Source organism: Cydia amplana, chromosome 2 (genome assembly GCF_948474715.1).
Source record: "Cydia amplana chromosome 2, ilCydAmpl1.1, whole genome shotgun sequence".
Lineage (NCBI taxonomy): Eukaryota > Metazoa > Arthropoda > Insecta > Lepidoptera > Tortricidae > Cydia > Cydia amplana.
In genome coordinates this window covers 7,701,418-7,719,633 of record NC_086070.1, presented here as the reverse complement: position 1 = coordinate 7,719,633, position 18,216 = coordinate 7,701,418, and the positions used below count along the sequence as shown (strand labels likewise).

Here is an 18,216-nt window from a genome sequence, read left to right as displayed (position 1 = left end):
TGTTAAATTGCTTCAAAGTAGCTCCCCAAAATTCTGACAAGATGGCCGTTTCCAGGGAATTTAGCTGTTTAATCAACCCTAGCTTCATTTTTCATTAACACGGTTTGGTTGCCAGAGTCACATTTTATTTTAGTTACGCCGTACTAATACTTCTTGAACGAAAATGTTGCTTAATTTAGGTACTTGTTGTTAGGTAGATATTTTAAGCAATTGGTGGGGTTTGAAGCGTTCGTTTGTTTATTAATTTAAATGTCAATTAAAATATAATAAAAAATATAGCTAAGTTTGATTATAAAAGGCGCCCAGAAAAAGCACCAAGAGGGGGCGGCTTCGCCGCCCCCCCGAGGCCTGCCGCCCCGGGCCATGGCCCCCTTGGCCCTAGGGTAAATACGCCCCTGCCTGCCCTTGTTAATAAAAACAAATCTTAATCATTGTGATTAAGCTGTATGATTCCGAGAGATGCAGAGAACTCCTTTTAAGCTATTATTTAGCGCTCCTAAGCTATTTTACTTTATATTTTGTGCAATAAATTGTGTTATTAAATGTTATGCCTTTTCATAATAGGTGAATAATGCCACCTTAATATTGACATTGGTACCTAATAAGCAATATTATAAATAACATAATAGTTAGGTATTTATTTTAGAAGTGGGCAAAGTTGTTGTATAACCCTGCTAATATTTATACCTACCCGAGCAAGCGAAAGATCCGAGGGTTTAAACAAATTTTGCCCTCCGAGTGAAACGCAAAATTGTTCACCACACCAACCCAAAGAAAATATTAACTGTATTACATACAACGTACCTCAAGACGTGGTTAAAATTAGTCGGTAGTAGTTATTGGAGCTTTGGAGCCCATCTTGTAGGTAGTATTTAAAAAGCTAAATTTTGATAAGGCATATATATAAATAAAAAAACAACGGGTTGCACTCAGGGAGTGCCGGCAGAAGTGAAAACTCAATCACTATTGCAAAATGTCTGCAGCACTATGTACCTATAATTGAGGTTAACGCCATCTAGCGTTATTTCGTCGCATTACTTGAAACCCCTAAGCACATCACTGTTAGTACTCGAGTTATATTAATACCACTCAGAGGGAAAATCACTAGATGGCATTTAAATCAATAAAGAAAAACTCAATGACATTGAAGTAAGTTTTTCGATCAGGTCACGTGTCCTTCTTACGTCTTACGGTCACGTGACCCCTGTTACGAGTTTAACATTTTTTCCCATTACAAAAAGTGCACAGCGCCGCTAAAGAAGTTTTCACTTCAAAAAGTAGGTAGTTAATTGCTAAACTAACTCAGGTACATAAATTGAAACAACAACGTAAGTAATGAATGAAAGATGAATTTATTTACACGTATGTACCAAATTCTTGCGCTATTTATTATGAGAAGATAAAACGAGCATAACATCACATTCCGAGTCAACGATTATGTAAAGGAAATTCGACACAGCTATTGTAATTCCCTACTTGATAACAAATTAAACATACTACCTACAGATAAAACGTTAATTTCTTCCTACCACATCCAGTGTACGGCAACTCGACAAATTTCAGAGGGCCTTTTACAAAATGCCAATCATTTACGCCGTAGCGAACGAAACTATCTAACTCTTATCACTCTTCCAAATTAGAGCGACAGAAATATATTAGCGTACAGACCTATCGTTCGCTGCGGCGCAAACGATTGGCATCTTGACTAGGCACCCATTGTGCGTAGCCAACTTGCCAATCGTTAACGCTCCGTAGCGTAGTCAGTCATCTTTATCACTCTTCCACATTACTGCGATATTGACAATTGCGTTTCGTTCGCTACGGAGCGCTAACGATTGGCACGTTGGCTACGCACTCTGAACAGATTACTTACTTACAGTAAGAATGGCATTACTATTGACAGTGTAGTGTAGTGATTGGAATAAAACAATATGAAAATTGGAATGGAATGGAGGAATAACAATAGGTACCTATTATTAATGATTCTTTGTCTGGTCTGCATATGAATTCTGCGAAAGTTATTACATTCTTAATTTAAACATTTACTTAACTAGGTACTCGATACTGTAAATTACGATGGCTGATAAGTAGGTAATTACATGAGAATTACATATATGTAAATGTGTTTATACACGAAAACTGACGTTGGACACGTTTGTCATACAATGACCAATACTAGTTACAACCATTACTGCTAGTGTAAACATTTTACTTTAAATACATTGCGTCACTTGCTCACAATGCTTATACAAAAATATCTTTTGGGACAAATTTTATTAAGACAGAGATTCATTAATTTTCGAAGCAAGCGGCCCTCGGCCGATTTAGGTACTTTCGAATTTAGACGCGCATTTCCTGAATATTTTCTATCTAAATCCTTAGTACTACGAAAAGTACAATTTTTGTATATTTATTTACAGTCAGATCACGCTTCATAACATTTACTTCAATCACAAGTTGTTTCCATTTCAGTCTTGAGGTGTTAAGCCTTACTTTCCCTTACATCTATTGTATTTCCTAGATACCTACTGTTGATCATTACGTAATTGTTTGACACTGATTGTATTTAATGTTCCTATAACATGTAAATTAAATTATAATCGTAAAAACACCATCGTTCTAGTGATTTATTAGTAGGTACATGGAACCTGATCTTGTTGCACTCGGCTACGCCGCGCCGGATCAGTAAGTAAAATGGCGCTCCATATAAGAAAATTTCTCTAAATGCAATAGGTTCGTTAAATTATGCTGCGATGAAATCTTGAATTTTACATAAAAAATAATAATTGAAGATAACATGCAGTACATAACGTTAATGATATAAACGTACGTTCGATTCGAACTGACTGGGTTTAATGTGTATCGCATCATGAAAGTTACAATCTGAATACAATACTTCAGAATGGTTGGTTAGCATGAAACCTACCTATACCTATCTAGGTAGATAGATACCTGGGACAGATGTCCCACGATAGATAATTATAATTATGTGCACAAACTAGTGCAACTTAATTTTACAATCTAAAGTTTCATCAGGACAACCCACGTAATGTATAATTTACCCTGTTTATAAAAGCATATTAAAACGAAACCTTACCTAGTACATAGAGCAATAAAACGCACAAAACGTGCGGTATATGTATTACCTACTTACGTTACAATGCAAAATGCATGTTCAACATCAATAGGTACTATCTACGAAAGTATAACGATAAAACGAGCCATCACATCAACATCGATGGTATACGCCTTAAATTCGTGGTCACATATAGAGCAAAGCAGGGGTCGGGTCGCGTTCGTGTAGGTGACGGTCCACCTCGGTCGAATGATAGATTTAGTGTTTGAGCAGCAAGGCGGCATGCTTGAGACGCAGATGAGAGCGCAGCGTATCGATGCGGCTGTAGGTGGCCGGGCAGTAGGGGCACAGCGAGCGCTGCGCGGTGTGCGAGTGGAAGTGGTGCCAGCGGTTGGAGACCTCCTTGCCGCAGGACTTGCAGCGCCAGAGCGCGGCGCTCTCGGCCGCCGCGACGAACATGCTGTGGTACGAGTACTGCGGCGCCGGCGCAGACACCGCAGCGTGCAGCCGCTCTGCAACAACCCGCCTCCATCTCACTACCATACCTGGCGTTTTAGTACGACGACAACTTTTTAACTTACACTTTTAAGCTAAAGTCAATCGTAGGGACGTGTTGCATCTACAAAGATAAATGACACCAGCACCTCGATTTTTTTTTCGTTTAAATTTAAACAACCGGTCTTAAGGGACACGCCTGGAAATCTGCCAGGCCATTAAGTACAACCGGCGTCATCGCAATGTGTACAAGTTTCGGTTTAATTAATATTTTAAACGCCGTATCAAGTAAAATACTGAGTAGCTTCTATCTTTATGCTGTCAAATGTTGATTGCCTTTCTAGGCGCAATGGTTTGCATCCTTATAATATAATACAACAAGCGTTTAAAAGTTCAAATCTATTTTTCTCTTTGTTAATATTATAATAGGTATGTATGTTGGTGATAAGGGCGCCATCTTGGGCCTTCATAATATGTATATTAAATAACGGACAAAAAAGACAGGAAGCAAATGATATCGGAATAAAGTACCCATCATATTTTACGATCTGAAAACTCTCCTAGACATTAACTAGGTGCTTTTATTTAGAACGATATCACGTCAAATTTGACCTGGGGAAATGGTTAATTCCCATGAGACACTTTGAAAATGTACCTATAGTCTCTGGTGGCTAATAGACCGTGCACGGCAAGCGATTTCGGGTTCGGGTTTTAACATTCGGGCCTTGGTCTGCGGTTGACGCCACACGCTGCGTAGGTACAGCGTCAAGTTCTAATGTTGTTGTCTTCTAAAGGTCTCTGCCCACTACACCGTATCATACCATGACCATGCTATAAACGTGTCAAGCACGGAATGTAACGCGACACGGACTACTATGCCCACTACACCGTGTACACATCGTTTCATATCCGTGCATAACGGGTTTAGTGCCCGTAGTAACTGCGTATCATTCCCATAGCATCCTCCTATAATCCCCGTAGCATCCGCGTTTCATCCCCTTAGTACCCGCGTTTTATTCGCGAGAGCCAGACTCGTCAGAAAGAGCGAGCGAATGGTTGTCATACTGGTAAGAGCGAGCAACAGATACGGCAACGCATTTATGACGGGCTTAGAACGGTCACCATACGTGGTTATAACCCGTATGCTCACCGTTTCGCCGCCTGCACGCACCGTTCTGGCAACGTTGCGTGCCATGCACGTAGCGTTTCGGCACCGGCAAAATATCCTCGCCGACAATTTTTGACGGTCCGTGCATGGCACGCTACGGGTATGGTCGGTGACGGAACGGGCTAGTGGGCATAGTCTCATACTTTTTAATACAAAGAATATTTTTTTGCCTGACACGTTCCTACTACGGTCATGGTATGATACGGTGTAGTGGGCAGAGACCTTAATACAATGCGACGCTGTAGATAGGCAGCATACGGTACGGTGTCAAATGAAAACCAAGCCCTCATCACAGCGAACCAGTTTAATCGAGTAGTGAATAGATAGCATGGCTGTACGAACTGACCAAGTGACCAGTGGGGGGAATGTGTCAACATACTGAAACTACACGGATTGTAACATACCACAATTTAATGTAAAAATTAGTAATAAATACAACAGATAAATGCAGGAGTTTGCAACATGTTAAAATTGCATTACATAACATCAAACAATGTGAAAAATAATAATTTGCATTAACTGCTTGCATAAAACAAAATAATTTAAATTAAACTGTATATGGAGGCATCAAACCAAGACATCAAACAAAATATTCATAAACAACAAATCGTTCATAAAATCTCATGTAAAAATATAACAAGTCTGACGAATCAGCTGTTAGGACACGATTTGACGCCCCCGGCCTATTACACTATTGTGATATACGACACTATAACAAATTTGCTAATGTTATAAAGAACAAAATAAACATAACTAGACCATTGCTATCCTGACAATAACCGTATAGCTCATCCTGCACTCCATTGAATTTTAAATGATAAGATCACATCCTCGTGATAATAATGTGTAAATTTTTATTTTAATATACAATAAATTGGAATATTCAATTGGCCAAATAAGTGACTAGGTCCTCAAGACCTTCATTTTCATAAGACTAATTTTAGTAATTCGTTAACCTTATGTATAAATTCCGTATGGCATAATTTAGCTTTCATTAAGTCCGATTACGTGGTCTCCATAAGTAAATAAGTAGTATTTAAGTTGCACACTTTCTGAAAGCTGAAAAGAGATCAAAGGTAGATATTTTCTGAACCAAACGATGTGATACTCCGAAATGTTCGGGCCAGACACTATCATAGTATCCTAACCTAATTCATCTAAAATATCTACGTTACCACTCGACCGTTTGCTACAGCAAGGTCGTTTATAAAATTGGTCTCGATAGTTATTATATACTTATGTAAAAGGCATTCGCGAGTATTGCAGCGAACGCCGAGTCGAATGCAAAGGGAGATCAGACACGCATGGACGCGATGGACCCCGCCGGATAGCTATGATCTGTTCAACCAACCAACAATACACTAACTTGCGCGAATAAATTATTAACAGTACGTAACTATTACGATTGGCAGAGGTAAACAAGCAAATCATTAATATTACCAGCTATAAAACATGTACATCACCGTAACCCAAACTGTTTCGTCAGGTAGAAATAGAAATTAGGAGTTCACTTATGTAAATATACAAATAGGTAGTAACTCTCTTCCGAAGACATTAATTACATTTTAAAATATCCTTTAGTTTGGTTACGTAATTAAATAACTAGTAATATTGCACTGAGTATGAAATGCTATCAAATAATAAGCGCCCACGGTATAAAATATAATGAGAGGTAAAATATAATATAATAAACTTTAAACAACAAACTCTTAAAATGAGAAATAAATCTTTGAGGAAGAAATATTTGGTGAGTAACTTACTATGAGTAATGTCATCGTGGAAGATGGGGAGCTTAGTACTTATAATTCAAGTGGGCCCCTTATATTCAATAGACAATTGTATATCTAGCTATGAATTATGACTATTTAAAAAAATTGCACAAGTGAAATTGCATGTTCACAGCTACTTAACAGCGTCGCCACCTCATAGTTATGGGATACGATCACGGATTTCATTTGGATGCGGATATTACATACACCGTTTGAAATTTTGATGACACTTATAATCAGAATTTTTAAAACCGGTGTCTTATCATTCTAATTTATATTAGTAAATTTTAAGATATCTGAAAACTTAGGTGAAAATGACGAGTGATACTGTAATCTCTAGAGCCGGCGCGCGCGCCCTGCCCGTCTGCTGACGGATGCGACCTCTATCGGATGCTAGATGCCTTACGTTACGTTAATGCAAAATAACTAATCATTAAAACGTTAATCATAGGTTCTATAATAGGAGTCGAATCGTAGCGTGTTAACACTCTTGGTTCTAGCACCATTCCTTTTTATCACATTTCAGTTACCGTACCACTCTAAGTGTTTAGCTAAAAATGTAACAATCTTAAATCTTAATTGAAAATACATACATACATGCTAGGTTAGTCCCAATCGTAGAATTCCAATATTAGTTACTAAATGCGCAACCTCGAAACGTTCCTATCTTAAAGTAATTGAAAGAGGTCTTTGACCCCAAGCACCGATCAGGCGATCACACGTGAGCGGGCCGCGGCCCGCCCGTTACATCAACTAAACTGTAACTCCTACCGACGATAAAATAATCAATACGTTAACATCATCAATTCATTACACTACGTCTAACCGTCAAGTCAATACAGGTAATCGAAACCCATCTTGTTACATGTTCAATCCATAAAAACAAACAACACCAATAAATCAAAATAAAATATATAATATATATATCGTATATAAATGTAAATATAAAAGTATATTAAATCAGACAATACGATATATCTAAGTATAAAAAACAATCTCCGTAAATAGATCAACTATAGTCTAGTATAAAAATCTTTTCGTATGTTTCCTTAGGCGCTATCCGTTAATACATCACAAATCCTTAATAATATCCATCTTGCAAAGGCCTCATAGAGTTACAAATGCATCTACACTGAGATTCAGTCATTATTTATATGTCGTTGACCAACGACGGATCACAATCTCTTGCCAGTCCTCGCATCCCGTTTAGTTGTCGTTCACTCCGCGCGTAGGATGTATATAACACAAATACAATTAGCTACGGGGCTGAGAGCCCCTTCTAATGAATAAATATAACAAGAAGAGCGGCCGAGGGGGCCCGTTACGGCTTACGGCCAGCATCACTCGCGGTCGCACCGCTACCCGATATAATAGCTTAAGATTCCTATCGATACAATATAAAAAATAATATGGTAATAAAATTAACATCATATTATTATTGCTTTTGCCCGTTCCCGTATAGCAATTGGTATAGAAATATTAGCTTACCTACTTATATACCTACACTTCGAGTGATCCACTCTGTTATATAGACCGATAGGTACGCTCCTCACGCGGAACGCGTAAGGTCACACTGGGGCAAGTCAAATGCACAACCGAGACAATACTAAACGAATCGCTCGCCACGAACGAGCTACAATAAGAACTCAACATTAAGGCCCGCTTAAGTAATAGCACTTCAGCTTAATCCTAAATAGGAAATAGTTTCGACTCGAGACGGTCCGTTAAAATTTTGACACATCAACAACGGTAAAGTCTGGACTGGCGGCGGGCTCGCGCTCACAGAGCGTCGAGGCCGAGCCAGTACATGGACAATCAGTCGAAGCCCGCGTCCAGGTGGTTGGCGAACAGCGGCGGCGGCGGCGCCGGCAGCCCCGGCGGCAGCGGCGCGGTCGGCGGCTCGAACTTGCGCGTGTCCGGGTTGTACGCCGGGTGCTTGAACTTGCAGTGCGTGCGCAGGTTGTCGGAGCGCGTGTACGTGGCGCGGCACAGCGGGCACTCGAACCGGCCCGGGAAGTGCACGTGGTAGTGGTTGCGGATGTGCGTCACCACCTTGCCGCACAGCTTGCAGCGGTGCAGGTTGAGCGCGCCCGCCACGCGCTCGAACGTCAGCCGCATGTGCCAGCCCTTCGAGCCTGCAACCAGCGAGCCGTCACTCCAGCCCGAGACACGGCCCCGAGGCCCGCCCGCCCCGTCTCGTCCTTCGCACCACACGGCGACATGCCACAGTGCCAACTGCCCGTCTCTACTTTACGACGTGACCGCCGATCTCTAGTTTCGAATGCTGCTGTTTTCGCATATGGGACAGAATCTAATAATACTATGTTGGTGCTGCAGCATTCGGCGTGTAATGCGAATGAATTTCAGAGAAATATACTTCAATATATTAGAACAGTAAAATAGCAACTTCAAAACAACGCAAAACAAGGGTCGACTGAAACAATATTTATAGTAGTTTAGCACTATTCAAGCTTGGTTATTGACTGTTAACGCTGTACTATGCTTCTCCTATTACTATTTAAAAAGCATTAATAACGGATACAAAAGACTAAAAAGAGTTATTGAAACCAAAGTGTCAAGTCATTTACATATTTTTTTAATAAAGTAATCGTATTATCCAATGGAGATTCATGCATAAATGAATCAATGATACTGAAGAAACGGTGTATGTTAGAGTCAGTTAATGTATTCAGTTGCATGAGATGTTAATCGCTCACGAAATCCCAATGTTCCGCAGAAGATTCCAGACAGGAAGGAAGATTGGTTAGCCAGAATGGATAGATAAAAAGCATGGAGTGGGAGTGAAAAGAAAAGAAATGGTATAAATAAAGGAATATATTTGCAACAAACAAACATACATGGTAACGACAGACTTACAATAAACTAAGTCATTTGGAGTCAGTTCATTATTGTATAAAGGCGAAATAAATTAAAATTAAGAGGTATGTTCCAACATTACATAATAAAATCAGTCTTCGCCGCCAACTGACCAGTGAGTTGAGTACCTAGGTCAGACGGCTTCTTTTACGAGGAACAACAAGAGATCATAATGTTCGATTTGTGCAAGATCTTTAGTTTAAATGGCAGCGTACGCTGGTACGTAACATTATTATGTACATAGGTATATTATAGACAGTAGACATAATACAAGTGATCAGTCGAAAACATTTTGATAACACGAAAGTATTATATTATAAATTATAAGTCAGGTAAGTAAATAGCAAACCAGTATTTTTGCGAAGCGAAAATCGGACTTAATTGAAACCTTCAAAGCGTTGGGTCGCACAAATTAATGTTATTTTATAAATAATTATACGAAAATATTTTCGGTCATGCTCACGTTTTAAATATTTGCCAGATTTTCGCTTTTATACGATTTATTATTAGAAGAGTCGAATTAAAACACCACACCTTAAGACTAAGTTACAAACTGTTAGAACCAATGAGTACCTAAATGCACTTTAGATGAACCCGGAAATTCTAGTTAGAGATTTCGACAGATCTAGGTTTAGTATAAAGCTTTCAGACGCTATAAAATCCGAGTAATAAATAACACCTACGCGAAAATCTTTCGCCACATAAAGTCACAGCCTAACAATATCCATATATCAAATACCACTAAATAAAATTAGTTATTTTAACACTCGTTTTAATAAAACAAAAACTATAAAAACTGGGTTCTAGGGAAGTTCACATTTGGTTTGCATATTGGCCCAATTATTAGGCCCTAATACCGAGCAGTGTTTCATGCGCAGATGCCTTTTAAGATTATCAGCGCGCGTCAGTACTATGGGACACAACGGACATTTGTGTTGGGCGGGATTATGCGACTTCATGTGTTTCTTTATATTGGTAACGAGTTTACCACACACAGAACACGGCACAGGAACAGAGTAAGGTCGGTAATTGAGCGCTGATTTAATAGACATATCTATGTAATCGACATTTCGCTGAGACTCTGGAGGCATAATATTTTCGTCAACGCCGTGGTTGTCACCTGCAAGATTATGGCATATCTTCACTGTACGTCAGTCGTTGGGCATGCTAGATCTCACATCACACCGACACTCGTTTCAAATTGTTCTACGTCAAATATGCATTTACCACACGTTGTACAAAACATAACCTTTGCATTATTTTTTAATTTCCTGACCATGCAATTTAGACCTGCCATTGTTAATGTACTTTTATATCGCGATTTATAAGGTTGATAATTCCAGATCTATACTTAAAAGTAGTAACACAAAATTTATTTCGAAGGCCTATTGCGAAAACAGGTCCCTAAGCCCCCGGCAGGGGCGTCAAATCACCATTAGCAATATTTTACCACACCGATTTCTTCATCATAGTATTAGAAAATCTATAAATAAAGAAAAGATACCCAAAAGCTATATGGTTGGTGCAAATTAAAGTGAATTGATAAGCGTTCATGTGAAGCATGCGAGGGTTGATAACATGCGTCGCCAGTGTATATTCAATAATATCTAGGATTTTAAGTACATAATATTATGTCCTTAAAATGTAATCACTATGGATTTTTGTATACGAGAACTGATACTTGGGACACCTAGATATTTTTGACTATCCCTGGATAGTGGAAGCGTTAAAATGTTATTAGCAAGCATTGAAACCGTAGCTCATATTTTCAGTCCATGAGAAAATTTGGTGTTATTCAAGTTTACTTTTTTTTTTGGCAATAAGAACATGAAAATTATGGCTATGATTTCGTTTTGACTATGCAACATGATGAAAACGACCACAAACTATGCGAATTCTGATTTATCATGAAAAACAAAATATATTACATTTATTATTAAATTGTACAACGGGACTTAATCGCGTATCAAAATTTTTAAGATTTACCTCCGACGTTTCGAGGACGGCGTTTTCCCCGTGGTCTCGGAGAATTTAGATACGCGATTAAGTCTCGTTGTACAATTTAATAATATGTAATAATCGTGAAAGTTTAAATCAGTGATATTATATTGGTCATAACTCGTATATGTGTTGGTCGCATGGTTTGCAGTGGTGAAGTAAGACACTCACCGTCGATGGTGTCTGTCTGGTCGGGGTGCGGCGGCAGTAGCGGGTCGCTGTCGCCGCCCTCGCTGTTGAGCGGGTGCTGCTGCGATAGCATGGCTGCCATTTCCGGCGGGACACCCATACCCTGAAAAAAAAAAACGCGGTGCAATGTATAAACATTAAATATTCACTGCTTTGCACAACGATATATGAAATACCCACCTATTTGATAATAAACCACGTTTTTTACAACAAAACAATAGTTGAGATCGTAATCACTATTTTAATATTATATCGAAGTTTTCATTGATTGTTAATAACTTAAATGCTTTCGGTTTGTTGCTAATGGCACTTTCCAAAGTAATGTCAACATCGTTCACATCACAGCGTTCTAAATGTTCTAATTATAGTCCCCAATATATTTCTCACGGTCACCGGTTATATAAACCTAGAGATGCACTAACTAACGGCATCGTTCCTACGTGGCAGACTTTGCGTATGTTCACGTTCTTGACAAAATTTATGCGCTTTACACTTGTCGTGATGGTTCACAATTTCCAATCTGAAGTTCGCGTTTCCCTCAATGAACGAGGTCCTAGAGGTGAGTTCGTGCGCCCATTTCCGGCAAACGTTACAGTACATGGTGTTTTGTGTTTCGTCATATTGTAGCCAAGGGTAGAGGGAGAGCCAGTTGGAGCGGAACCGCCCTCCCTTCCGGGCGGGCGCGAGGTTCGGTTTGGGTTTGGGTGGCGCGGTAAAGGGTTGAGTCGGGTCCACAGGAGCGGGCTTGCCGGCCGAGCACGGCCCCGCGGTCGAGCGCCGCTCCGGCCTCTGCCAACAGACAAGGAAAGGATTGCCCTGCTTTACTCTAACAATTTTGTGATCTATGCCAATTGTAATTTTCGAAAATGAGGCTGATCCCTTCCTTTCTGTTGACGAATATGACAAATTGTTAACATTTACAAAAATAAACGTTCAGAATTCATAGTGTAACCAAGTTATTCGATTCGTTATAAAAGCAGAAGAAAAAGATCTTCCTAGTACGATGCAACTTCAAGCCGAGTAAATAAATTTCAAAGAGCAACTACTGCTTTTATGTCAATAAATAAGTTTTATAATAGGAACCTTGAAATGGTGTGTAAAAAAGTTGTTCCATAGGTCGTTAGTATTTAAAATACCAAGGTCACATGATAAATAAAATACCTACAATAAACGAGCAGTAAAGTGTAAATATAATTATTTAGCCAGAAGAGTTTTGTCTTTTTCATGCTTACAATCGAAGCAAAATTTTACAGTTAGGTACAGTCGTTATAAGGGTATAGACATGTAGGCCAATATTATTTCAAATTGATCAGGGCACTTTCACATTCGGTTCACAGCCGCCTAACGGTATCCAATATCCGTCAGTTGGCAGTATTATTTGGAATAGGGCGTTCTCATACGGCAGATGGTTTGCCGCAGATTGTGTGCCGAATATGGGCGCGCCCTGAGCCTTTTAAGCCGTGGTTAATTACGAGTCGGCGTCTCGGATCACCTAAGCGTGGAGTTAAGTTCGGTGGGGAAAGAATCAATTGATCAGTCGTGTAGTGTAGTGAGTAGTTACCGGTAGATGCGTCTGGTCGTAGTGTGGCGTCTCGGATCACCTAAGCGCGGAGTTAAGTTCGGTCGGGAAAGAATCAAATATTGATCAGTCGTGTAGTGTAGTGAGTAGTTACCGGTAGATGCGTCTGGTCGTAATGTGGCGTCTCGGATCACCTAAGCGCGGAGTTAAGTTCGGTCGGGAAAGAATCAAATATTGATCAGTCGTGTAGTGTAGTGAGTAGTTACCGGTAGATGCGTCTGGTCGTAATGTGGCGTCTCGGATCACCTAAGCGCGGAGTTAAGTTCGGTCGGGAAAGAATCAAATATTGATCAGTCGTGTAGTGTAGTGAGTAGTTACCGGTAGATGCGTCTGGTCGTAGTGTGGCGTCTCGGATCACCTAAGCGCGGAGTTAAGTTCGGTGGGGAAAGAATCAATTGATCAGTCGTGTAGTGTAGTGAGTAGTTACCGGTAGATGCGTCTGGTCGTAGTGTGGCGTCTCGGATCACCTAAGTGCGGAGTTAAGTTCGGTGGGGAAAGAATCAATTGATCAGTCGTGTAGTGTAGTGAGTAGTTACCGGTAGATGCGTCTGGTCGTAGTGTGGCGTCTCGGATCACCTAAGCGCGGAGTTAAGTTCGGTGGGGAAAGAATCAATTGATCAGTCGTGTAGTATAGTGAGTAGTTACCGGTAGATGCGTCTGGTCGTAGTGTGGCGTCTCGGATCACCTAAGCGCGGAGTTAAGTTCGGTGGGGAAAGAATCAAATATTGATCAGTCGTGTAGTGTAGTGAGTAGTTACCGGTAGATGCGTCTGGTCGTAGTGTGGCGGCGGCATGTCGCGCGGGTGCGGGTAGGGCGAGTCGGGCTCCTGCTTGACGAGCGGCGCCGGCGCGGGCGAGCGCAGCGCGCGCGCGGGCGTGTGCGCCGGCGGCGGCGTCGACGGCTCCGACCCCGACCCCGTCGACCCGCCTTTTGATCCCTTCAGGTGGCTCTGTGTAATACGAAGGCTCTTTTCATTTGCACACTGTCGAGGCCTGGGGCCATTTTTAGGGTTCCATACCCAAAGGGTAAAAAACGGGGCCCTATTACTAAGACTTCGCTGTCCGTCCGTCCGTCCGTCCGTCTGTCACCAGGCTGTATCTCACGAACCGTGGTAGACAGTTGAAATTTTCACAGATGATGTATTTCTGTTGCCGCTATAACAACAAATACTAAAAACAGAATAAAATAAAGATTTAAGTGGGGCTCCCATACAACAAACGTGATTTTTGACCGAAGTTAAGCAACGTCGGGCGGGATCAGTACTTGGATGGGTGACCGTTTTTTTGCTTGTTTTGCTCTATTTTTTGTTGATGGTGCGCAAGTCCGACTCGCACTTGGCCAGTTTTTTGTTGATGGTGCGGAACCCTCCGTACGCAAGTCCGACTCGCACTTGGCCGGTTTTTTTAAAGTAATAATTTGAACCATTGACTAAACCAAGTTCGAGTATATAAAGCGAATCCAGTATTCAAATAACCTCTAAACGTGTTATAAACTATTTATTATTGTAGATGTGGGTATGAAGACCGCTTAATAGCTTAAGTACGACTGAACTGGGCTCGGAAAGGTGGGCCAAAATGGCTATACAGGGAGGATTTTCTTTTTGGGTCAGTGAGGGCAGCTACCAGATCTGAATGAATGAAGATTGGCTTTTACAGATTTTGGAAAAAACATACAGGGTGCGAGAAAAGGGCCATTTTTGACAAACTTTTTTTTTATGCCAATCGATCCCATTCCTATTGAGGATCAAAAGCTTGTACGGAACCGAAAAAAAAATTCCGGGTAGAAAAGCCACAAATCGAGGAAAACTTTTCCCATACCTACAATTTGTATGAAAATGAAAACTAAAATTTTTCATGCGATTTTTGTATGCCAATCGATTCCATTCCTATCCAGTATCAATAGTTTCCTAGGGGCCAACTTACGGTAATGTGCTAAAAAGCCACAAATTATTAAAAACTTTTTCCATACATTTACTATGGAGAAAACCTGAATTTTTTTTCACAATTTTCTATCTCACCCATCAGTCCTACAGCAATGTCTCCATACAGTATTATGGTCCTTAAATGTAACAGGACTGATTGGGCAGATAGAAAATTGTGAATAAAATTAGACGTTTTCTTCATAGTAAGTATGGTATTAATTTGTGGCTTTTTAGTACATTACCGTAAGTTGACCCCTAGGAAACTATTGATACTAGATAGGAATGGAATCGATAGGCGTACAAAAATAGCATGTGAAAAATAAAGGTTCTCATTTTCATACAAATTGTATGGGAATAGTTTTCCTCGATTTGTGGCTTTTCTAGCCGGAATTTTTTTTTCGGTTCCATACAAGCTTTTGATCCTCAATAGGAATGAGATCGATTGGCATAAAAAAAAAGTTTGTCAAAAATTACCTTTTTCTCGCACCCTGTATGTTTTTTCCAAAATCTGTAAAAGCCAATCTTCATTACTTTCAAATCAAAGGAAGGTCTTCTAAGACCGTTTTCTCGTAGCAGCACGGGATCTGGTAGCTGCCCTCACTGACCCAAAAAGAAAATCCACCTGTATAGTGAGTGGGACACGGAAATACCATAGACGGCCACCAGGGCTAAGATAGAAAAGGAGATCGGGACGACTTGGGCGCATTCTACAAAAAGACAACTGACAGGACAGAATGACGGAGATGCCTTTAGCATGTGACCAGCAGTGGCACTAAAATGTGATAACAAAATAAGAGGCTTTAATGCCCCACCGCTGAGAAAACACCACCCGCTCAAGTACCTATTTCACAAAACAAAGGCAGTATTACCTCATAATGCCTATAGGATAGGTCGACTTCGTCTCTGTTTATGTTGGAGTTCTTCCGGCGTCGTTTCTCGGGCGGCGCGTGCGCGACGAGCGGCGGCGCGGGCGGCAGCGGCGTGACGGGCGCGGGCGCGTGCGCCGCGGGCGGCGTCGCGAACTCGCCGCGCGACGACAGGTTCTCTGCGCTCACTAGTGGCGTCGACCGCCCTTCGCTCTGCAAACAAATAACCTCGTTACCTACGCGATACACTACCACTTTCGATATCATAGATTTAATTTTCAGCTATACCTCTTGTCTAACAAATATGGCATGACTTGATACCTACAAAATAAGAATTGTCGCTCCTTCGTTTCGACTGACATAGTCGATGGCGATTGTCGATGCATGTTTGACGATCAAAGATTTGAAAAACCTTGGCCTCTTTACTTTTAATAATAATAATATAATAAAATCTTTATTTCGAAGCACATGACTCCATAGGGTATTAGTATATACAATAGTTAGGTACCTATGGTTGACTTGAGATGTTGTCAAGTTTTACTATAGGTATGTCAACAACTCTGAATAAAGGTGTCATAAGTTAATCAAATATGTATGTAACAGGTGAGCACTATATTTACCTTAGGATTTAATGTATTGTTTTCTGTCAGACCTCTGACTTGTAAGCTTTCAGCTGTTTTTAGGAACATCGGTAGCATATTTTGCCCTACGTTTACTTCTCCCTGAAACACAAAGTATTATTACAGTTATTGAACAAATCGGCATTTCAAGTTAACATAATACACACACGCATCAATAAAACTATAATTACCTTATACATGAAGTCCAGTAATGACTTCATCTCTGAGTACCGCACATCTTTGAGAAATATTATCGGATGTGGATGTGTGTTCTGTAGGAATATAGTCTCAAAATACGGCGAGCAGGCAGAGAGTATCGTCTGATGTGCCTAAAACAATACAAAACAATTTCATCCACCTCGCACGTTGCCGAGTTTTAGGCATACCATGTGTGCACTAGAAGGTAACACACACAAAAGGCAAGCCAGGCTATGTGAAGGTCTTCGCAATCCTGTATTGAAAAGCGAATATTACCATTTAGGCATAGCTATTCTTATTTTAATTAGGTAGTAGTTTGTCTTCAGTCAGCTAGGTTTCTAGTCGTAAAGAACAGTATTTGCGAATAAAATAATGCTTTAAAATCGAATTGTCGAGTTATTTAGGATACCTAGTTTCACTGGTTTAAACCCTAGAAACTTGTTTGGTAACTTTTATGAAGACTAAATTAGAAAGTTAAAATGGATGTCTTCTGCAGACTGTTATCTATTCGCTTCTGACCTAAAAATAATGCATTTTAATGGCAGCTAAACTGTTATTAGTTGAATCTATCTTCTAAAAAACTTTGCGAAAACTATAAAAAACAAACGACTAAGGTACAGAAGATATGTTAATTTACATTTTTGATACTGGTTATAAAGGTTGTAAGTTACAATAGTGATTTAACGCGATACCTTTAAATTTGAATGCGGCCTTGTAAGCAAGCCTGCATATTATTGTAGATAATATGCATTCAAATTAACGTATTTTGTCTGCATATAGTGTATGTAAAATAAATAAGAAAAACTTGTCATTCCTCGTCATGCTTACGTCACTAAACCCGACCCTACCCGACCCTAAAACTATTGGTTATATCGGATTTCAAATGCACCAAACAGGCTTTTTTAACGGTAATAAGGAAACCCCGTTATGAATGTTGCAGTTCGCTGAAAATAAGGGTTGGCAAGAATACGTACCCTAAATTCGCCTTTAGTAGATACTCATACATATCATCGCCTTGATTTACATTAAGTCATTTCATAATAATAAAAAAAAGCGGCCAAGTGCGAGTCGGACTCGCCCATGAAGGGTTCCGTATTTAGGGGATTTATGACGTATTAAAAAAAAACTACTTACTAGATCTCGTTCAAACCAATTTTCTGTGGAAGTTTGCCTGGTGATGTACATCATATATTTTTTTTAGTTTTATCATTCTCTTATTTTAGAAGTTACAGGGGGGGGGGGGACACACATTTTACCACTTTGGAAGTGTCTCTCGCGCAAACTATTCAGTTTAGAAAAAAATTATATTAGAAACCTCAATATCATTTTTGAAGACCTATCCATAGATACCCCACACGTATGTGTTTGATGAAAAAAAATTTTTTTGAGTTTCAGTTCTAAGTATGGGGAACCCCCAATATTTATAATTTTTTTTCTATTTTTGTGTGAAAATCTTAATG

The 18,216-nt window shown here is 40.0% G+C and overlaps 1 protein-coding gene across 8 annotated transcripts in view; it reads right to left on the bottom strand.

The window, feature by feature from the left end:
* Positions 1-2,968: 2,968 nt before the first annotated feature.
* Positions 2,969-18,216, bottom strand: part of LOC134662019 (sex determination protein fruitless) — an 84,635-nt gene continuing 69,387 nt past the window's right edge. For 6 of the 8 annotated variants that reach the window (XM_063518266.1, XM_063518267.1, XM_063518270.1 and 3 more), the window contains 6 exons: positions 16,750-16,887; positions 16,559-16,660; positions 15,942-16,151; positions 13,909-14,100; positions 11,555-11,675; positions 5,133-8,643 (listed from right to left, as the gene is read on the bottom strand). In XM_063518266.1, coding sequence (XP_063374336.1) covers positions 8,324-8,643; positions 11,555-11,675; positions 13,909-14,100; positions 15,942-16,151; positions 16,559-16,660; positions 16,750-16,887 — 1,083 coding nt within the window. In that variant the 3' untranslated portion in view covers positions 5,133-8,323. Of the gene's footprint in view, positions 3,589-5,132; positions 8,644-9,328; positions 10,506-11,554; positions 11,676-13,908; positions 14,101-15,941; positions 16,152-16,558; positions 16,661-16,749; positions 16,888-18,216 lie in introns of those variants that run through there. The other 2 variants (XM_063518273.1, XM_063518268.1) reach the window with 2 other exon arrangements.